General features: G+C 42.2%; 1 protein-coding gene across 13 annotated transcripts in view; it reads left to right on the top strand.

The window, feature by feature from the left end:
* Positions 1-23,370, top strand: part of FAM81A (family with sequence similarity 81 member A) — a 129,248-nt gene that overhangs the window by 54,243 nt on the left and 51,635 nt on the right. For 10 of the 13 annotated variants that reach the window (XM_054513510.2, XM_064570401.1, XM_054513506.2 and 7 more), the window contains 2 exons: positions 14,576-14,643; positions 15,931-16,204. In XM_054513510.2, coding sequence (XP_054369485.1) covers positions 14,597-14,643; positions 15,931-16,204 — 321 coding nt within the window. In that variant the 5' untranslated portion in view covers positions 14,576-14,596. Of the gene's footprint in view, positions 1-14,575; positions 14,673-15,930; positions 16,205-23,370 lie in introns of all 13 variants that reach the window. The other 3 variants (XM_064570406.1, XM_064570407.1, XM_045899956.3) reach the window with 1 other exon arrangement.

The raw sequence follows: 23,370 nt of genomic DNA, 5'->3' as shown, positions 1-23,370 counted from the left end.
AAAAACAAGGACATTTTCTTGCATAATGAGTGTCCAAAATTGAGACATTGTCATTGATTCTGTGCTGTTGTCTAATCTACAGACCTTGCGCACATGTCACCAATAACCCTAATAATGTCCTTTATAGTAAAAGAGGAGGAAAAAAACCTTTAAATCTTTTGCTCTGTTGGTTGTCATGCCTCTTTAATCTCCTTTCGTCTGGATGGTTCCTCAGTTGTTCTTTGTCGTTCATGGCCTTGGTGCTTTGGAAGGGCACAGGCTGTTATTTTGTACAGTATCTTTTAACTGGGGTTTGCCTGGTGTTTCTCATGGTGGATTTCGGGAGGCACCCCACAGGGCAACAGTGTGCCCCTCTCACTGCATTCCCTAATGATTTCTGTGCCTGGTGCCATCCCCTGTGACCCACTCTTGATCGCAGTGGTCATTCTAACTTCTCTTCGCCACCCTCCCGCATGCAGTTGGCCATTGAGTGTGGAGGTCCTCCCTGCACAGTCTCCCTCAATTGCTCACTTCCTCTCTGTTTCTACTGCCTCCCTCCTGTTTTATTTATTTATTTTTTTTGAAAGATTTTATTTATTTATTTGAGAGAGAGAATGAGAGACAGAGAGCACGAGAGGGAAGAGGGTCAGAGGGAGAAGCAGACCCCCCGTTGAGCAGGGAGCCCGATGCGGGACTCGATCCCGGGACTCCAGGATCATGACCTGAGCCGAAGGCAGTCGCCTAACCAACTGAGCCACCCAGGCGCCCCCTCCCTCCTGTTTTAGAAGTCGATGCCTCTGCACACAATCCCAGCGGCCCTCCACCAGGAAGCCCTGTGCCGGGAATTTCCACTAGTTGGCGCATCCTCCACTTTGCCCTCCCTCCACCCTTTCTCGTGCTGCCCTGTGTCCTTAACTCATCCCTTTGAATGCCCAGCTCAAATGCTTTTCTCGATGGCCTGGTTCACACCGGTCCTGCCTTCGGCCCAGAGGCGAGGCCTGGTATGTACCACTCACGCGGCAGGTACCAGCCTTGCTACTCTTGCCTGGTGGCCTGCCTGTTTTATTTTCCTGTCGACTTGGAGCTTTGGAGTGTGAGAGCTGTGTCTTGATCAGCACTGTTGAGGCTTAATGAGTATTTGCTGACTGGACTCATTTCCTTGATGAAATCAGGTAGCGAACTGTGCAGGGTGATCATAGAGTTGTCTGCTAGCACCTGGTATGTGATGGTGGGTGTGAGACCCATGCCTTACTCCAGGACTCAGGTAGATGGGAGTTCAAAGTAAGGCCTTTTAGCAAAGCGACGGGTAATTGGAAAAGGTACTAACGTACCTTTGCATCTTTAACCCAAATTCTATAAATATGCAAGTGGAGTAAGTGATTTTCCCCTGATGACACCTGAACTTTGTGTGTATGTGTCAAGACAAAGAATTGGCACATTTGATTAAAAAAAAAAAGAGTAGGGCGCCTGGGTGGCTCAGTTGGTTAAGCGACTGCCTTCGGCTCAGGTCATGATCCTGGAGTCCCTGGATCGAGTCCCGCATCGGGCTTCCTGCTCGGCAGGGAGTCTGCTTCGTCCTCTGACCCTATCCCCTCTCAGGTGTTCTCTCTCTCTCATTCTCTCTCTCTCAAATAAATAAATAAAATCTTTAAAAAAATTAAAATTAAAATTAAAATAAAAAAAAAGAGTAGAGAAACCTAACATAGCATATTAAAATGGCCCATCTATTTCTTCACACCCCAAATGAGCAGCTGCATGTGTGAGGAGCAGTTTCTCAGGCTCGCATCCTCCCTGGGAGCCCTTGGACCACGTGTTTCTCTCCACTTCATTGTCTAGCCACCTCTTCCCCTTCTGCTTGCCCAGCAGCACTGCCTTTCTGCCTTCGCTCTTTCCCCCCTTTCTCCCTTGTTTCTCCTTCTGACCCTTCCTTTCTCTTAATAACTCTTCTGCTTTCATCCCTCTCTCTGTATGCATTATTTTACTTTTTGACTTGTTGGATGTGGTTTTATGTTCCATGCGTTTTTAATATAAAGGCAGGTGAAAAAAGATAGACAGTGTTTTTGTTTTTGTTTTTACTACTCATTGCTCTTCTGTTGCTCCCCCCCCCCCAGCCCCCAATCCCCACCATGGCTCAGAGGTTCTTGGTATTTTAAAAACATAGCAGTGATAATAAGATGGTTTATTTGGTTACCTTTCTGGACCACCAGGAAAGTTACTGGGAATGTGCTGGTTGACAGACATCAAAAGGCCTGAATTTTTCAGTCTCTGTTAAAGCAAAATTGGCATTTGAAGTCAGTCGTCAGATTTTCGGATGGTGAGTTGTTGAGCTCGTTGGAATGACAGTATCTCTGCTCCAGGCGTGCCTGTGCTTGCTGGCTGGTGGTCAGCTTTTTTCTCATTCTTAAGAGAATGCTTTTGTGCAGATGACATCTTCTCGGGATAAAGTAGCTGCAGAAGTGAAGGCAAGAGATTCTGCTGCTTAGCGGAGTGGGGCTTACATACAAAGCGTGTTTATGTGGGAGAGAATGTGTGGGGGTTGCTTTCACATTATGGAATTCTTAAAATTGTTGAACCGGGAAGATGTTATTCAGAAACCCCTGGTGCCTTCAGCTTGTTTTTTGTTGATTTCAGATTTCTTTTTTCCCCATTTTTAATTATCTCTTGAAGAGCACAGGAGTCCTCCCCTGCTCTCTCTAAAATAGTTATAAAATTAATGCACTGAAGTCAAGTTGTTACTCTAAATAAAAGAGTCTCTCATAGACTCCTGTGTTTAGCAGAGAGGTCCAGCCCCCTCCTGCTGTGTATGAGAAAAAGGGCAGAAGCTGGAGGCTGGGTCTTTTTTCCATGGTCAAATCCTTAGCTTTTCAGTTGGAGATGCATGTAGGGTAGAACCCAAAAGTCACAACTAGAATTCTGTCTGCAGACACAGTCGTGCCTTCCTTTCAATGGTCCTTGGTGCATCTGGGGGTGTAGGTAATTTAGTAGGTAGAAAGTTTACACCAGCTTTTAGTAATTTTTTTTTTTTTTTTTCTGTTCTAGCTGTTGCCTTTGGCAGATTCCCTTTTTAACATTTGGTGATGTGTCTTCTCTAATGCTAGAAAGAAAGTTGCCAAATATAGCTGTGGAGCATAATAAAACACCCTAAAAGTAATATTAAGACACTTCTTTTTGGTGTGGGTGCCCGTGTGCACTGCAGGGCAACCTGAAGGAGTCTGCCAAGCTCACAGCTGGAGGGGATCTTGAGTCAGCAATCGATATGTCATCTGGGCAGAGCAACTCAATAATTAAAACAGTGGGCCTTACCAAATTAGAAAAACAAGCCAGTGAACAAGTATTTATGAGTGTCTGTGAAGAGGTGCTGAGCTGGGCTTCACGGCGGTTACAGATGCTTGTGGTAGGAGGTCCCTGCTGCCCCAGAGTAGCTCAGCTGGGGAGACATAATCCATAAAAAGTTCAAATAACAATAGAAGATTTAAATAGCATTTCAAAATGGCTGTTATTAATAGATGGGAACAAAAACCAATCTGTTTTTGCAAGCGTTCTCCTAAAAACGTTAACATTATTCTAAGGTATGGAGAATGGATTAAAGCCACACTGGTGGCCGTTCCTGGGGTCCTAGGGGTTCAAATGCTTCCAGTCCATTTGTGAATCCATCTGGACCTGACAGAGGACACATATATGTTACAGATTTACTGGATCTTATCAGTTATGTAGCAATCCCTGTTCTTGCTGGCAGCCACCATCAATGTTTTGAGCATTTTGAAGTTTTTGTTTGTTTGTTTTTTTAAAGATTTTATTTATTCATTTGAGAGAGAGAATGGGAGAGAGAGCACGAGAGGGGGGAGGGTCAGAGGGAGAAGCAGGCTCCCCGCTCAGCAGGGAGCCCAATGCGGGACTTGATCCCGGGACTCCAGGATCATGACCTGAGCCGAAGGCAGTCGTTTAACCAACTGAGCCACCCAGGCGCCCTTGTTTATTTGTTTTTAATGGGTCAAAAGCACAGCCACTCTTCACCTCAGCAGACGGGAAAGAAAACAAGTCTTGCAAAGTAGAATCAAGGCCATTTTCACAAAAGGCATTAGAAATAGTTGCCTCGGGACCCTGTGGAGAGACTCACACTGTCGCTGGAGCCTAAGACTTTTGGGATGCCGTGCTGGGGGCTCCCACCGATGGCGGCCACTGGACCTGTGTACGACGCCTGATTCCCGACATAAGGGCATTCCAGGGCTTTGATGAAGGCTTCAGCAAGTGTACTGGGCTCAAGCCTCATAATGTGCCCACAAGGGAATGGGGCTTGGGGAATAATTCACAGAAAACTGGAAGTTGTTGTTTGATGAGTATAGAGTTTCAGTTTGGGAAGACGAAAAAGTTCTAGAGATCTTTATATCTAGAGATACAAAGTTAACACTACTGTACTGCACATTTACATTTTTTAAAGATGATAAATCTTGTTTTACCTGTTTTTATTTTTATTTTTTTATTTTTTATTTTTATTTTTTAAAGATTTATTTATTTATTTGAGAGAGGGAATGAGAGACAGACAGCAGGAGAGGGAGGAGGGTCAGAGGGAGAAGCAGACTCCCTGCCGAGCAGGGAGCCCGATGCGGGACTCGATCCCGGGACTCCAGGATCATGACCTGAGCCGAAGGCAGTCGCTTAACCGACTGAGCCACCCAGGTGCCCTGTTTTACCTGTTTTTAACCACAGTAAAAAAAAAAGCGCCCTGCAAACTTATTTTAACTGAACCATAGCATATCATTTAAACCCAGAATCAGGCTTGTCTCTTGGTTTTGATATATGTACATGGGCAATTTCTGGTGTTTTGTTTTGTTTTGCTCATTGGTTCATTCTTTTATTCAAAAAGTTTGTATTTAGATTTTTGTCATTGTGAAAATAGCATACTTATTAAAGTCTTTTGAAAATAAGGAAAAGTGGAATAAAAATATACCCAATGCCACTATTTATAATTTATTTCTTTACATTGTTTTTAAAAATATTATAATAGTACTTTTAGTACTGGAACCCCTGCCCCACTCCCCTCAGTTGAGGGACTTCTGGGTTGCTGGGGTAATGTAGAATTGGAAAGAAATGTCAAGGTGTGTCAGGTAAGATTCAGAGAAGGACATTTTGGTATGAGGATGCCCAATGTCTTAGAGGCTGTGTGAGGCCTTCTAACATTCCCTCCTTTGGTGACTTACCCAGATTTCTCCCAGATCCACCTCATAACCATAATGCCATTTCCATCCCCAAATGTGCTAGCCCATACATTTCTTGCAAGGATGGCTCATCTACTCACCAAAATTCTGTCCAGGTTTAGGGAGAGGGAGCTGTCTATTAAGAAGAAGACAGGGTGTGCTTATTTGTGCTGTTTCATTTTCTTTGCACATAATTTAGAGGCACTCCCTCAATCTGAGCCCTGTGGTTAATTTATAGAAAGCTCCTGCTGTTATCAGTGGTCTCTCTTTGGCCGTCTTTATCAATCTGATACTTCCGGCTTTGGAATTAGTCATCCCTGGCCTCGATTGCACAGCCCTCTTCCTCCTCCTTGTACTGAAAACAAATGATTTACCCAGACACCAGCTCTTCACATCACAGGGCCGTGCCAGCAATTTGGCACAGGGTGGGTTGGGGGAATGGCGTTAAAGGTAGCCGCAAGTCAAGGAAGGGCTTATTTGGGGCGCCTGGGTGACTCTGTCGTTAAGCGTCTGCCTTTGGCTCGGGTCATGATCCTGGAGTCCTGGGATCGAGCCCCGCATCGGGCTCCCTGCTCAGCGGGAAACCTGCTTCTCCCTCTCCCACTCCCCCTGCTTGTGTTCCCTCTCTCGCTGTGTCTCTCTGTCAAATAAATAAATAAAATCTTTAAAAAAAAAAAAAAGGAAGTGTCCATTCGTGGAGGCAGAGCCCTGTGGTGGGTCAGATCGGAGATGGGAAGAAGGCAGAGAAGGGTGGCCTGCGCACACAGAGGGTGGTGGTTGTCTTGTCCTTGAACGCTCCATTCACCTCCATGGGCCCAGGGTCAGGTGAGCTCCTCACCTTGGGGAGGAGGAGGAGAAAGAGAGGGTATGGCAGAGGTAGACCTTAAAAATTGGTAGGTCCTTTATTTTTATTTTTATTTTTTTTAAAGATTTTACTTATTTATTTGAGAGAGACAGAGAGAGCACAAGAGGGGGAGGGTCAGAGGGGGAAGCAGACCCCCTGCCGAGCAGGGAGCCTGAAGCGGGACTCAATCCCGGGACTCCAGGATTGTGACCTGAGCCGAAGGCAGTTGCTTAACCAACTGAGCTACCCAGGTGCCCGGTAGGTCCTTTAAACTCAAGTTAAAATATTTGTACCATCTAAATTGTGGGGCCAAGGAACAAAACTCTTTTCAAGCTCTGATTATGGTTTTATATAGTACTATAAATCCTTTTTCAAATCTTGTTCTTTAAAAAAAAACTTAGCATTGGGCGCCTGGGTGGCTCAGTCGGTTAAGCGACTGCCTTCGGCTTGGGTCATGATCCTGGAGTCCCGGGATCGAGTCCCACATCAGGCTCCCTGCTCAGCAGGGGGTCTGCTTCTCCCTCTGCCCTCTTCCCTCTCGTGCTCTCTGTCTCTCATTCTCTCTCTCTCAAATAAATAAATAAAATCTTTAAAAACAAAAAACAAAAAAACCCTTAGCATTATAGCTAGCATATCAGTATTTTCTATGTTACTTCATAGTCTTTGTAACCATTATTTTAAATAGCTATTGATATTCTCTTGAGTGGTTGTGCCATGTTTTAATTAACTACTCTTTTACTGTTGGACATTTAACCAAGTCATTTATAGAAATATTAACATTTAGATAAGATCACATATTAAGTATGGATAAAATGCTTTAGGTCTACAGACTTGATGAAGATCAGTTAGTGTTCTAATTTCATGGTCCTCAGGAAATCTAGGGCAAGATTGAGTTCTAAGTGTGTGTGCTGGAGAGACTAACACTTTGACTTCCTTCCCCCTCATGGTCTTTAAGTGATTGTTTGTTTGTTTCAAAGATTTTATTTATTTGTTTGTCAGAGAGAGAGAGAGCACAAGCAGAGGGAATGGCAGGCAGAAGCAGACTCCCCCTGAGCAAGGAGCCCAATGTGGGACTCAATCCCAGGACCCTGGCATCATGACCTGAGCTGAAGGCAGACGCTTAACCAACTGAGTCACTCAGGTGTCCTTGTTTATGTTTAAGTAGGGTTGGGAAAAAGTAATTTCTTTCTTTTTTAATGGTAGAATGAAAAATTAAGTTTAAGAAGTAAAACATCATACATTTAGTTGAAACCCTCTGTATCCATATGTCTGATCCCTCTGTTTCTCACTCAGAGACAATTATGACTCTGATTTGGTGTCTTCCATTTCCATGCTCATCTTTAGATGTTATAGATTCGGCATATTATTTGGCATATCTTAAATCTTTATAAAAAGGCCTTAGGTGTCCATATCCTTCTTTGGCTTGCTTTTTTACTTAATGTGTTTGTGGGATTCATTCACATTGGGACTTGCAATGCTAATCCATTTATTTCCACAACTGGTGGTTCTTCCATTGCATGAATATGTCATGCTTTATTCATCCTTTTGCCTAATGATAGGTGTTCAAGCCACCCCCCCAACCACCACCTACTTTTTTTGCTCTTAGAAACAATGCTACCTTGAGTATTCTTGTAAATGTCTCTTTGTGAACGTGGTTGAGAGGTCTTTTTTGGATATTTCTGAGCAGTGGAATCATTGGGCCATGGAGTTTGTGCATCCTCAGCTTTACTAGATATTAAAGATTGCTTTCCAAAGTAGTGGTACTGATTCACATTCCCATCTGGTGTTCCTGTTGTTCCATATATATTTCTGTCAATACTTTATCTTACCACACTTGATTTTTGCCAACCTGATGGGGTGAAATGGTAAACCTTGCAATTTTATCTCTTGTGGCAAATTAGATTTATTTTGTAATTTGTTTCCACTGGCCAGCACAGAGCCAGTGTTATGAAAAAACTTGTTAAAGTTCTTATTCTTTCTTTAATATTTTTTTGAGATTTTTAAAAGTAAAACAACCATTTAGAAATTTATTAAAAGACTTAAATGTTAGATTATAAGATAAATAATCTCTTCTCAGTGAGCAGAACTACACTCTGTGATTTGGTATCAGAATCCCAGGTGACTACAGCTGCCAACTGAGGACAGGTGCCACTTGATGGGTCTCCGCTGTGTCCTGTTGGTTAGAAGCAAGTCACAGGTCCCACTACACTCAAGGGGAGGGGATTACACAAATATGGACTCCAGGAGGCGGAGATCATGGGGGGCACCTTACATCCTGGTCTTTCCCCCACAATAGGTACCATGTTGTGATCATGTTTCAGCGTCAAGTTTCGCGTTTCAGGTTTAGACGTTTAGCACCACTACGGCAGTCAGAGACAGATTTCAGGAGACAGACTCTCGCAAGTCTGGTTCCCATCACAGTGAGAAAAGTAGCTGGCAGACTGGGGCTTGTGCTGCTTCTCACATGTTCTCCTTTTACACACATCCACATGGGAAACTAAATGATGTGCTTGGTGAGTGTGGGCTCAGGGCAGAGGAGTGAACAGGAATATCTTAGTGGCTAATGTCATTGGACCGTGAGAACTTTTAATACATCCCTCTCCATCACAGAACTCTTCCTGCGGCCCCAGATTCTTAGGTTGTTGGAAACACTGATAAATTTTGCCTCTTCAAACTCTGCTTTTACTAGATGTGCTGTGTATACTATCCCCCTTTCTGGTTGCACAGTCTCTAGTCAATATAATTCAGTTGATTAAAGTCAATATTATGAAATGTCTTCATTTCTGTCATCTGTCCTTGAGATTCATTTATCCAGCAGACATTCATTGATCATCACTTTGCCAGGTGCTTGGAATAAAACTGTGGAAAATTCAGCTCTTCATGGAGCCCACAGTATAGAGCCCAAGACTGACATTGAACCAGTAATGACAAATGTGATGACTGCTTGCCCTGTTTTACTTGTGAGTGTCAGCGGTATCTTGGATTGTTCTTACAGATCTGCTGATTTCATCCCTTCTTGATTCTTTAGATTTCATTGTCAGAGTCTCTATTTATCTATTTTTTAAGATTTTATTTACTTATTTATTTGACAGAGAGAGAGAGAGAGCACAAGCAGGGGGAGCGGCAGCAGAGCAAGAGGGAGAAGCAGGCTCCCCGCTGAGCAGGGGGCCCGATGCGGGGCTCGATCCCAGGACCCTGGGATCATGACCTGAGCCGAAGGCAGCCGCTTAACCGACTGAGCCACCCAGGCGCCCCTAAGGTCTTACTTTTTAAAAAGAGAGGTATTTTCCATCAGATGTGCATTAGCCAGGGAAAGGAAAGGAACCAGCCCTTCCTGGTAGCGTGTGGATTGCGCTAAGGCCAGACGGTGTTGTGGATTCCCCATAGTCCTGGCTGTGGGTAATGCCTGGTGAGGAAGAGGCGGAGGCTGTAGGTTCAAATCCCCGCTCCGTTCTTTCCTGGCCATGTGTGGTTGGGGCGGTTGCTGAATATTTCTAAGTCTGTTTCCTCTGGGTAAATGGTGATAAGAGCATTCCTTGACCGACTGAGGATGAATTCAACTAATGCCGGTGAGTGTGCTCCGCGGAGTGTCTGACGCGGGTAAACACTTGGTGAGAGTGAGCGGCTCTTATTTAAGTGGTCCCCGGCTCAACAAGCTAAGGCCAGCCTGCTAAGATCACAGCAGGGAAGCCAGCATTCAAATAAGGGTCTTTCTGACCTCAATGCCCGTGCTTTCCACGCTAGAGAAGTATGCCTGCCTGCTTGCCCTTGCACAAAGCGGGAGTGGGAGAGGCCGGGAGAGCACAGGCAGGAGGGGGAAGGAAAATGGACAATGGGAATGGGAAGTTAAGAAAACGGAAGGGGCAAAGGAAAATGCAGGGAGAGCCCTAAGTGGTAGGAAAAGGAAAAGGAAATGGAGAGCCGAGCAGAAGAGTGGGAAAAGCAAGAGGGAGGAGAGTGGAAGGCAGAAGCTCCTCCCCAGGCCCTGCCCTCCCGGGCTGAGTTCCTGGTCCCGGGACCTCTCCCCTCTTCTGACCCTCCTGCAGCTTGCCTTTCCCCTTCCCAGCCCTGGCCCCTCGCCGCACTGCCCCAGCACTGCCCCAGGACAAAGTCTGAGCCCTGAGCGTGGGTTAGACCCAAGTTAGAGCACAACTCCCTCCCACCTGTCTTTCTAGACACACCTTCAGCTGTTCTCTGCTCTCTATTCTTTCCCTCTATTTTTAACTATAAGAAAATAGACTTTTTTCCCCTACCACCAGATTACAACCACTTTATTCATAAGTGCTTTGCCTATTTTTTTTAAAATTCTGACACTCAGCAGAACCCATCAGTTCTGTATTTTGATAGTAAACTGAAAAACTCGCTTAATTTTTATATGATTGGCATTTAATTTTTCAGTTAAAGCTGCCATTATCAAAATCATGTATCATTTTACATTAAGTGATACTGTAGGTATTTCTACCCAGTGTCATCTTATTTTTTTAAAAGATTTATTTATTTTAGAGAGGGGAAGGGCAGAGGGAGAGGGAGAGAGAGAATCCAAGCAGACTTCCCACTGAGTGCGGAGCCCACAGCAGGGCTCTGATCTCACTACCCGGAGATAATGACCTGAGCCAAAATCAAGAGTCAGATGCTTAACCACATGAGTCACCCGGGTGCCCCCAGTGTCATTTTACTTATAAAAATATAATAAGAATCCTCATAATCACAATTAATTATTTTGGTTTAGATAATAGCATTTCCCTTTACTCTTCTGTGAACTCCCAAACTCTATTGATATATTGCATATTTTGGGCATTTTGATTTTTACTTTTTTTTTTTTAAGATTTTATTTATTTATTTATTTATTTATTTATTTATTTATTTAAAAGATTTTATTTATTTATTTGAGAGAGAGAGATTGAGAGAGAGCACATGAGAGGGGGGAGGGTCAGAGGGAGAAGCAGACTCCCTGCCAAGCAGGGAGCCCGATGCGGGACTCGATCCCGGGACTCCAGGATCATGACCTGAGCTGAAGGCAGTCGCTTAACCAACTGAGCCACCCAGGTGCCCCTATTTATTTTTTGACAGAGAAAGAGACAGTGAGAGAGGGAACACAAGGAGGGGGAGTGGGAGAGGGAGAGGCAGGCTTCCCGCTGAGCAGGGAGCCCGATGTGGGGCTCGACCCCAGTACCCTGGGATCATGACCTGAGCTGAAGGCAGACACTTAACAACTGAGCCCCCCAGGTGCCCTCTTTTTTTTTTTTAAGATTTATTTTTATTTATTTGACAGACAGCGAGAGAGGGAACACAAGCAGGGGGAGCGGGAGAGGGAGAAGCAGGCTCTCCACTGAGCAGGGAGCCCAATGTGGGGCTCAATCCCAGCACCCTGGGATCATGACCTGAGCCGAAGGCAGATGCTTAACAACTGAGCCACCCAGGCGCCCCTGATTTTTACTTTTTCTTATTTTTTTCAACATTCCTTCCCTCCTTGCTTTACCTACCTGTCCCTTCCCCTAAGTTCCCCAAGTTTTTTAAACTCATAAACTGGGGATTAATATTATAACAGCAAAACACAGCAGAGTCAGACTAGTATACAACTCAGATCTGCCTAATAATGTTGTAGGCCAACTTGTAGTGCTAGAGTTCAGATTTATAAACGGTGCAGGAACTGATAACCATAGGCAGGTCAGCCAGAATTGACAATGGAAAGATCTGGAAATGATCTTTGAGAAGTTATTTAGCCCAGTGCCTTATTTATTTTTAATCCTTAATTCTTTGCGATGTAGATCCCATTGTTCTGGCAAAGAATCATGGTACTAACCAACCAAGCAAGCTCAGAAACAAATTCTCACCACATTTCATGAAGAGGGCACCCATTCTGAACAGACCTCAGTATGTGTTGTGAACTCCGGCCATGTGACATTTCCTGTCCTAGAGAGTGCATAGTGCTTGGTAGTAGGTTTGTTATTGAAAAGCACTCTCAGCCAGTGAGTGGTGGATAGACTCCTTTTTCAGCAAGGTGATGTGGCTGGGCTTCTGTAGCTCAGGCAGGAAAATTCCAGAGGGATGAAATGACCTTCAGCAAAGGGGATTCCAAAAGTGCCCATTCATTTACAAATATTATATTGAGTGGCTGTTTGGGATGCCATCTCAGTAAAGAACTATACTTTATAACTAAAACATTCTCTAATGCTTTCATTGCCGATACTGGCATGCAAGTCATGCTCGCATTAACAGACAGGTATGGAGTCTTCTAGGTCAGCTTTATGTCTATTAAGATTTTTTTTTTAAGATTTTATTTATTTATTTGACAGAGAGAGACACAGCGAGAGAGGGAACACAAGCAGGGGGAGTGGGAGAGGGAGAAGCAGGCTTCCCGCCGAGCAGGGAGCCCAATGTGGGACACCCCTATGTCTATTAAGATTTGAAATGTGCCCTGAAGGAGCATGTAATTTAGTAGGGGAGACAGTCTGTTAAACAGCTAAAAATAATTGATTGTAATAGGTAGTGTAATTTGTTCCTTTCCAGGTCTCTGTATCGAATAAAGTGCTGAAGAAATACAAACGAGGGAGACATTTTATTGAGTTGAAGGGCAGGTGAGGCCTTAAAGGATGAATAGGAGTTTTCTAGGCAGGCAGGGAGGAGAAGGGTGTTTCCCATAGAGCTCATGGACAAAGGTGTGAAGGCAGAAGAGTCATGACGTATTCAAGGACAGTGGTGGCTGGAGTGGCACCGTATGGGGCTGGAAGAATGGACTGGGCCAGAGTTTGTTGGGAGCGTAGAAAGTAGAGGTGAGGGCTTCTGGGTGGCTCAGTCATTAAGTGTCTGCCTTCGGCTCAAATCATGATCCCGGGGTCCTGGGATCGAGCCCCGCATGTGCTCCCTGCTCAGCGGGAAGCCTGCTTCTCCCTCTCCTACTCTCCCTGCTTGTGTTCCCTCTCTTGCTGTGTCTCTCTCTGTCAAATAAATAAATAAAATCTTTAAAAAAGAAAAAAAAGAAAGAAAGTAGAGGTGATGTTGGAGTGTTGAGGAAAGAAGGTGTGGAACAATCTGTCTGTCCTCTACTTTGGGAAATCCGACTCCTTTTCATTAGTTGCTCTCTGACCTAGCTGCTACCCAGGAGAAAGTAAGGCTTCTCCTTTTTTCTTCCCTGTGTGTTTTTGTTCAGAGCCATTTATCCCATTGTCTTATGGTTGACTTAGATACCTATCTTTCTCTGTAGGCTGTGAAGTCCTGGAGGGGTCAGGATTTTGTTGTATATATTTAGGTTACTACTCAGCTGCATCTTAGATGCCAGATAAATGTTTCTTGGATCGGGCTACTCCATAGATTAATATCTCAGCTAAGATATATTACAACTTTAAAATGGTAAAGATTCTGTGATTCTAAATCTTAACATCTTCCACATTGGCCTAATTTCATGTAGTCTATATGACAGAGATGATTATCTTAAGAACTGAAGAACTCCTCTGGCATCATAACTTGTTTGGCATGAATCACTTTTTTTCTTAAATGTTAATTTGTTTAAATTCAAAGTTCTTTGTCTAGGAAAATGAAATGTTCACATTTTGAAACTCTAAAAATAACACACTGGAAGAGTTGATGCCAAAACAGTGGTTTCAATCAGAAATGCTCTCTGAATCCAGCATCTAAATGAGAACTAATTACTGAATCAGATCACAGTTACTAGGCATTCATTGTTTTAAGGCAATTAGCAGCGGTATTGAGAAACCTAAGTAACGAAGTATTTTAAAAACTCTCCAGTTTTGCTCAAATTTCTAATGTGTTGGGATGGCCAAATGTTCCTCATAGGCGAGATATAATATGAATGATGATATTTTATAATAAAGTTTTAACGAATATCAATCTCATTCTCTTTGTGGATAGATAGGCTCCCCTAAATCAGATCTGATTGATCATGTATTTTTTGATTTATGTTAATTTAGAAATAAGTGCTCTTAATTTGCTATGGAATTTGCTAAATTTGCTGAGATCAGATTTACTAAGGTAGTTTCCTACCTTACATGATTGAATAAAGCCTTTAAAAAATTATCTTGTTTCTGTAAAAGAGGTTTCTCAAGCTTGAAATGCAATTATGGGGGGAGGAAATTTCAAGACAATCTGCTTATCAGTCCTCATTAATCTGTCTAGCAAGGCTTAGCAGTATTAATTTTGATTTTGCTTGATTCTTTTCTCCTTATTTGGAAACATTTGCTGTTTATTTCATGTATAGAATATAAGACATTTAGGGCGCCTGGGTGGCTCAGTTGGTTAAGCGACTGCCTTTGGCTCAGGTCATGATCCTGGAGTCCCGGGATCGAGTCCCGCATCGGGCTCCCTGCTCAGCAGGGGGTCTGCTTCTCCCTCTGACCCTCCCCCCCTCATGCTCTCTCTATCTCAGTCTCTCTCTCAAAAAAAAAAAAAAAAAAAAAGAATATAAGACATTTAATAATATAACTGATCGGTATGTCAGTATGATTTATGATCCACTTAGTAACTTAATAATGAGCTTTAGACGTCATTTAAATTCCAGATATAAACTGTTAAATAATTTAATGCTTATTTTTTTCAACAGATGTGAATTATTAAAAAGAAAATGGCCCAACGGAGCACTGCATTTCCTTCTCTCGTCACCGAGGAAAGGTATAATATATGGAAAATATGCATCTAAGGTATACTTTTCCTTTCCACCAATCCCATGAGGGCTGCTAGTGGGTGTGATGGTTATTGTAAATGAAGGCTTATGGCTGTTACGTTACCCAGGGCTGATTTTGTTCAAGGGCAAGAGAAGTGCAGTTGCATCCCTCTCCAGCATCCAATTTGTAGGATCTGCTCAGTGATAGTGAAAAGTGGAGACTTCATAATAGCCTTACAGTACAGCTGTACTTTTGGTCCCTAGGAAAATGCAACTCTGGAGGCTCGGTCCCACTAACCCTTTTAAACCAGAAGTTGTAGATTGGAGGGTCCATAGACCAGAAGTGGCTCATGGAAACACATTGTTGGGCCTGCATTATCTTAAATAGTTTTTAAATGACTTGTTAACATTTAAAAATCAGGTGATTTCACATACAAGCCTGAATTTCCCGCTTTTCTTGAAATACAAGATAATCTGGAAAAACAGACCTGCATTCCCAGCTGGCCACTTGCGGATGGAGCAAAACTGTGGCTGCCTTTAATGGAGGAATGCCCTTTCCAGCTCTCCAAAGTCCCTTCCCTGTGTATCATATGTGATGTACATCATTCATTTTTGTCACCTGCTTGACCCTTGTAGGCATATGAGTTTGTTGTTATGTTAAAAAAAAGTGCTGTAGGGGAATGGAGGAGGAGGGCATGTCGGGAGACTTTGTGAATAAGCTTGATCTTTATAGATTTTTCTTTAAAGATTTATTTATTTTAGAGTGAGAGAGAGCATGCGCATGTGCGAGCAGGGGGAGGGGTGGGGAGGGGCGGGGAGGGGCGGGGGGGTTTGGAGAGAGAGAGAAAGAGAGAGAGAAAGAGAGAAAGAAGCAGACTCCCCGCCGAGTGGGGAGCCCAACGCGGGGCTCCATCTCACGACCCTGAGATCATGACCTGAGTTGACATTAAGAGTTGAGACGCTTAACCAACTGAGCCCCCCAGGCGTCCCAAAAAGCTTGGTCTCAATAAGCTTAGATTGGAATTGGGCACATCTCAACATGCCCAGTTCCACCAACCTCTTGCTTTTGGAGGTCATGGAGCCTGCTACCAGCACAGTTGAGGCTCTGGGTATGATTGTTTAAAGATGCCTGGCTCTCTGAGAAAACTCTCTGTGGCAGAAACCCTGCCTCAAACCCCATTTAGCTTGTAGGGAGAGATAATTTGCATTTCCTTCTCTGGGCAGTCTTGAATCTGGCCTTTTGAAAATGACTTTTTCCCAACGAACAACCCTAGCAATGTGGTTCCCTCCCACAGGCGAGTTAGAACCATGCCCCGACACAACCAGTCCCTGACCATGGCACCCTACTCATCTGTAAGCCTCGTGGAACAACTGGAAGATAGGATCCTCTGTCACGAGAAGACAACGGCTGCCCTCGTGGAGCACGCCTTCCGGATTAAGGACGACATCGTCAGCAGTTTGCAGAAAATGCAGAACAAAGGGGGCGGTGACCGCTTGGCCAGGCTTTTCTTGGAGGAGCACATCAGAAACATAACTGCCATCGTGAAGCAACTCAATCGGGATATTGAGGTGAGTGAGGCGTGTGAAAGTCAGGGTGGCTGCCTGCCTTCCCGCAGATGGCTCCTTCCCCCCGCGCGGGGTCAGCAAGTCGAGGGCCCGCCTCCCCAGCGGTAATGCATTCAGACCAAAGCTTTCTGCCTGTGTGTTCTAGTGATCACCAAGGAAACAGCTGAGCAAATATCCTAATTAAAGGTATTGCAGTATTTGATAGCAGTTACTGTCAGTGTTATTTACGTTTAATCTAAATTTACCTTGCTGGCTATTAAATCACTTTGTTTTGTTTGGCTCTCAATGGAGAGAGAGAAGAACGAGTCAAATAGTTTCTCTGTGAAACCCTTCATACCGATGAAGATAGCTATTAAGTCAATTACTAGGTCAGCCTTTGCTGCTCCAGATTAAATGTTTCTAGGCCATGATGATTATATATAATACAGTTTATTACTTGAACAGTTTAAGGATTTAAATTGCTTCTCAGACTTTCCTTTTATTGCTTTATTTTTTTTTCTCTGAAATGAGTGCAATAAAAAGCCAATATTGTCAAAATTTTTAAGATTCATAAATTGACTGCTATCTACTGAACAATCACAGGGACCACACAGTTTCACTCAGAAGCTTAAGATCATTTAGGGCCTGGGTTTTCATTACTGAACACTGGTAATGTCCTTCACCTGTAATTTTTAAATATATAAATAAGAGGTATGTGGACAGATTAAGGAAAACCTTTGTTTCAAGTCATGGAGATTGTATCTGAATTATGCTTCCTGAAATTTTCAGTGTCAGATTGTATTTGTTTGTTTATTTATTTATTTATTTATTTATTTATCTATCTGGATTATCAGATCAATTATCTTTTTTTATCTTTTATTTTATTTTATTTTTTTATTCTTTTTTTTTTTTTTTAAAGATTTTATTTATTTATTTGACAGAGAGAGAGATAGCAAGAGCAGTAACACAAGCAGGGGGAATGGGAGAGGGAGAAGCAGGCTTCTTGCCGAGCAGGGAGCCCGATGTGGGACTTGATCCCAGGACCCTGGGATCATGACCTGAGCCGAAGGCAGACGCTTAACGACTGAGCCACCCAGGCGCCCTATTTTTTTATTCTTATGTTAATCCCCATACATTATATCATTAGTTTTAGATGAAGTGTTCCATGATTCATTGTATGTGCGTGTTTATTTATTTTTTAACAGCTCTATTGAGGTATGATTTATAAGGCACAAAAATCTACCCAGTGTAAGTATATAATTCAATATTTTTAGAAAATTTATAGAATTGTGTAACCATCAACACAATTCAGTCGTAGAACATTTCCATCACCCCGAAAATTTGTATAGATCTGTGTGCAGTCAATCCCCGCTTCTACCCAGGGTCCCAGGCAACAACTAATCTGCTTTCTGTCCTAGATGTGCCTTTTCTGGACATTCCATATAAATGGAGTCTTACAATATGAAGTCTTTTGAGATTGATTTTTTTCACCTAGCATAATCATTTTGAGGTTCAGCCATGTTCTGGCATGTATCAGTGCAGGCAAACCTCAGAGATATTACAGGTGTGGTTCCAGATCACCACAATAAAGCAAATATTGCAATACAGCAAGTCAAATGAATGTTTTGGTTTCCCAGTGCATATGAAAGTTATGTTTATACTATACTGTAATCTATTAAACGTATAGTAGTTATGTCAAGAAAATGTGCATACCTTAATTTAAAAACACTTTATTGGGGGCGCCTGGTGGCTCAGTCAGTTAAGCGTCTGCCTTTAGTTCAGGTCATGATCTCAGGGTCCTTGGATTGAGCCCCGCATCGGGCTCCCTGCTCAGTGGGGAGTCTGCTCGTCCCTGCCCCTGTGCTCCTCCCCTCCACTCATGCTCTCTCTCTTTCTCTCAAATAAGTAAATAAAATCTTAAAAAAACAACAACAACCCACTTTATTGCTGTTGGGCTCCATGCTGGGCAAAGAGCCTACTTAAAAAAAAAAAAAATTAAAATAAATAAGTAAATAAAAATAATACTAACCATCATCTGAGCTTCCAGTGAATCATAATCGTTTTGCTGCTGGAGGGTCTTGCCTTGATGTGGATGGCTGCTGACTGATCAGGGTGGTGGTTGCTGAAGTTGGGGTGGCTATGGCAAGTTCTTAAAATAAGACAATGATAAAGTTCGCTGCATTAATTGGTTCTCATTTCATGAACAGTTTCTCCATACATATGATGGTGTTGATACTATTTTACCCACAGTAGAACTTCTTTCAAAAGTTTTATCAACTAGGTTTATGTACTGTTCTAAATGTTTTGTTGTTGTTTCGACAGTCTTCACAGCATCTTCGCCAGGAGTAGACTGTACCTCAAGAAACCACTTTCTTTGCTCTTCCATAAGAAGCAGCTCTTCATGCTTTATCATGAGACTGCAGCAATTCAGTCCCATCTGCAGGTTCCACTTCTAATTCCAGTTCTCTTGCTATCTCCGCCACATCTGCAGTTACTTCCTCCCCTGAAGTCTTGAACCCCTCAAAGTCATCCATGAGGGTTACAATCCAGTTCTTCCAAACTCCTGCTAATGTTGATATTTTGACCTCTTCCCATGAATCACAAATTTCTTAACAGCGTGTAGAATGGTGAATCCTTTCCAGAGGGATTTCCAGAAGGAATCACTATCCATGGTAGCTCTAGCCTTATGAAATGTATTTCTTAAATAATAAGACGTGAAAGCTGAATGTACTCTGTGATCCATGGACTGCAGAATGGATAGTGTGTGAGCAGGCATGAAAACAACATTTATCTCATTGTACATCTCCATCAGAGCTCTTGAGTGACCAGGTACACTGTCAGTGAGCGGTAGTATTTTGAAAGGAATCTTTTTTTCTGAGCAGTAGATCTCAACAGTGGGTTCAAAATACTCAGTAAACCATGTTATAAAACAGATGTGCTGTCATCCAGGCTTTGTTCCACTGACAGAGAGCACAGGCAGAGTAGACTTATCATAATTTTTAAGGGCCCTAGGATTTTCATAATGGTAAGTGGGCATTGGCTTCAATTGCAAGTGACCAGCTGTATTAGCCCCTAACAAGAGAGTCAGCCTGTCCTTTGAAGTCTTTTTGTTTGTTTGTTTGTTTTTTGAAGTCTTGAAGCCAGGCATTGACTTCTGTCCAGCTATGAAAGTCCTAGATGGCATCTTCTTCCAATAGAAGGCTGTTTCATTTATATAGAAAATCTGTTGCTTAGTGTAGCCACCTTCATTAATTATCTTAACTAGATCCTTCTGGATAACTTGCTGCAGCTTCTACATCAGCACTATTGCTTCACCTTGCATTTTTGTATTATGGAGACAGCTTCCTTCCTTAAACCTCATGAACTAGTCTCTGCTAGCTTCAGACTTTCCTTCTGTGGCTTCCTCACCTCTCAGCCTTCATAGAATTCATAGGATCCAGTCCCGCTTTGGGCTCTGCACTCATTGCAGAGTCTGCTTAGGATTCTCTCTCCCTCTCCCTCTCTCTCTGCCCCTCTCACTCATGCTCTTTCTCTCTCTAAAATAAATAAATTTAAAAGAAAATAAAAAATAAAGTGAGAGATGTGCGACTCTTCTTTTCACTTGAACACTTAGAGGCCTGATTTCAATATTGTTGTGTCTCAGGGAACAGGGGAGCCCGAGGAGAGGGAGAGAGATGGAGGAATGGCTGCTTGGTGGAGCAGTCCAAACACACACTTACACAGGTACAGTTTGGTGTGCCAAAACAATTATGATAGTAACCGTCAGAGGTCACTTTGGTGGTGATCACAGATCACCATAACAAATATAATAATAATGAGAAAGTTTGAAATATTGTGAGAATTACCAAAATGCAACACGGAAACATGAATTGAACAAATGCTGTTAGAAAAAGGGCAGTGATAGACCTGCTTAATGCAGGGTGCCACACACCTTCAATTTGTTTTTGTTTTTTTTAAAGATTTTATTTATTTATTTGACAGAGAGAGACACAGCAAGAGAGGGAACACAAGCAGGGGGAGAGGGAGAGGGAGAAGCAAGCTTCCCGCTGAGCAGGGAGCCCGATGCAGGGCTCGATCCCAGGACCCTGGGATCATGACCTGAGCTGAAGGCAGACGCTTAATGACTGAGCCACCCAGGCGCCCCCAGACCTTCAATTTGTAAAAAAAAAAAAAAAAAAAATGTAGTATCTGGGAAGTGCAATAAAACAAGGTATGCCTGTAGCTTATTTCTTTTTGTTTTTGAGTAATATCCTATTGGATATACCCCATCTTGCTCATCTGTTCATTAATTGATGAACACCTGGATTGTCTCCAGGTTTTAGCTATTATGAGTAAAGCTGCCATGAATGAACACTTGTGTACAAGCCTGTGTGGACATGTTTTCATGTCTCTTGGGTAAATTACTAGAAGTGAAATTCCTGGGTCTTAAAGTAAGCTTATGTTTAACCTTTTTTTTTTTTTTAAGATTTTTATTTATTTATTTAACAGAGAGTGAGAGAGCACAAGCAGGGGGAGCGGCAGAGGGAGAGGGAGAAGCAGGCTTCCCACAGAGCAGGGAGCCCGATGTGGGGCTCGATCCCAGGACCCTGGGATCAGGACCTGAGCCGAAGACCCTGGGATCAGGACCTGAGCCGAAAGCAGACACTTAACCAACTGAGCCACCCAGGCGCCCTGCTTATATTTAACTTTTTAAAACATAGCAAAATAATTTTCCAAAGTGGCTATACACATTTTACAGTCTCATCAGCAATGTATGAGATTTCTCATTTCTCCACATCGTTATCATCACTTGGTATTATCTCTCTTGGATTATAGTCATTACAGTGGATGTGTAGTGGTATTTCACTGTAGTTTAATTTGCATTTCCCTGATGACTAATGATGCTGAGTACCTTTTCATGTACTTACTGGTCATTTGCATGTCTGCTTTGGTGAAATGTCTACCCAAGTCTTCTGCCCATTTTTTAAAATTAATTTTTAAATTGTGGTAAGATATTTACCACTGTATTCAACCATAACCATAATCTACTTCCAGAACTTTTTAATCATCCCAACAGAAACATTGTTCCCATTCCACACTCCTCTCAGCCCCTGGTAACCTCTGTTCTGCTTTCTGTCTCTATTAATTTGCCTATCCTAGGTACGCCATATAAGTGGAACCATATAGTATTCTTTTGTGTCTGGGTTATTTCATTTAGCTTGGTGTTGTGGCATGTATCAGAACCCATTTTTAAATTGGGTTATTTGTCTTATTACTGAGTTGTAAAAGTTCTTAAGATAGTCTAGATACAAATCCTCTATCATATATGTGATTTGCAAATATTTTCTCCCATTGTATTTTCATTTTCCTAAATCACATATATGATAGAGGATTTGTAGAGGATTTGTATCTACCATGTTGCCTTAATTAATTTCTAGCTTTACAGTACATTTTGAAATCAGGTACTTTGGTCCTCCAACTTTGTTTTCTTTTTCAAAATTGTTTCGGCTTTTCTAGGGCGGTTGCATTTTCATATAAATTTTAGGATCAGCTTGTTGTTTTCTGTAGAAAAGCCTACTGAAAAATTCTTTGTAATTATATAATTATTTTAATTATTACATAATTATGAAAAAATTTAAGTGTGGAAGAGTTCTGTGATACACATTGGTGAAAGTAAATCTCTTTCTTAGTTGCAAGCCTCCTGATATTTTGACAGAAATTGCTTTGAATGTAGAGACCAATTTGGGGAGAATTGCTATCTTTGCCATATTGAGTCATTAATCATTGCAGAGAACCAACTCTCAGTTTTATTCATTTTTTTCTCTTGCTTTTCTGTTTTCTGTTTCATTGATTTGAACTCCATATGATTTCCTTTTTTCCCGCTTGCTTTTATTTAGTTTGCTTTTCTTTTTCTAGTTTCTTAAGGTGGAAGCTTAGGTAATTGGTTTGAGATCTGAAGCCTTTTCTGATAATGGTGTTTAAAGCTATACAGTGTCCTCTAAGCACTGCTTTAGCTGCTTCCCATGAATTTTGGTATGTTGTGTTTTTGTTTTTATTCAGTTGAAAATATTTTAAATTTCCACTTGTGACTTTATTTTTGGCTTACGTGTTATTTATAAGTCTGTTGTTTAATTTCCAAAGGTTTGGGATTTCCCAAAACCTATTTCTATTGTGGAGCTATAATTTAATTCCATGTGGGCGGAGAACATACTTTTTATATTTTTTATCTTTTTAAACTTATTGAGACTCTTGTTCTACTAATTATTTAAGTCTCCAACTCTTACTGTTGAACTATCTTTTTCTCCTTTCAAGTCTGTTAGTTTTTGCTTCAAGTGTTTTGGAGTTCTGTTGTTCAGTGCATATACATTCATAATGATATATTAACCTTTTTTTTTTAAAGATTTTTAAAATTTATTTATTCATGAGAGACAGGGAGAGAGAGAGGCAGAGGCAGAGGGAGAAGCAGCTCCCTGGTGAGCAGGGAGCCCGATGCGGGACTGGATCCCAGGACCACGGGATCATGAAATGAGCCGAAAGCAGATGCTTAACCATCTGAGCCACCCAGGCGCCCCGATATATTGACCTTTTTATCATTATAAAATGTCTCTCTTTTGGGGCACCTGGGTGGCTCAGTCGGTTAAGTATCTGCCTTTGGCTCAGGTCATGATCCCAGGGTCCTGGGATCAAGCCCCACATTGGGATCCCTGCTCAGCAGGGAGCCTGCTTCTCCCTTTCTCTGCCCCTCCCCCTGCTTATGCTCTGTCTCTCAAGTAAATAAAATCTTTAAATTAAATAAAATAAAATGTCTTTCTCTATAGTAATATTTCTTCTCTTAAATTCGATTTTGTCTGATATTAATATAGCTATCCCAACTCTTTGATGGCAACTGTGTACATAGTTTTTTTTTTTTTTGGTGGTAATTCTCACTTAGCTTATACCTAAGTGAGGTCCTGGTGTACCACATAGTTACCAACTTTCGCTATTCATTGAGATTCTCACATACATTTACCAAGGACAGGGTTTCACTCGAAATTTTACCCTAATTAAAATACATTTGTCTTCAGGGTTCTAAAATGTCTGTACTTATGATGTTTAAAGAAAAGGATTATTCTTTATATCTGTTATTCAGGGGATGTATTGGATCTTTGTTGTTTTGGTGACTGACAGTATCCATCCAATTTCTTTTCTTTTCTTTTCTTTCTTTCTTTTTT

Source organism: Mirounga angustirostris, unplaced genomic scaffold (genome assembly GCF_029215605.1).
Source record: "Mirounga angustirostris isolate CCGP_5_RB_7025 unplaced genomic scaffold, mMirAng1.0.hap1 SCAF_9, whole genome shotgun sequence".
Classification (NCBI taxonomy): Eukaryota; Metazoa; Chordata; class Mammalia; order Carnivora; family Phocidae; genus Mirounga; species Mirounga angustirostris.
The sequence above is the reverse complement of the archived record's forward strand: the minus strand, read 5'-3'. Positions and strand labels throughout refer to the sequence as shown.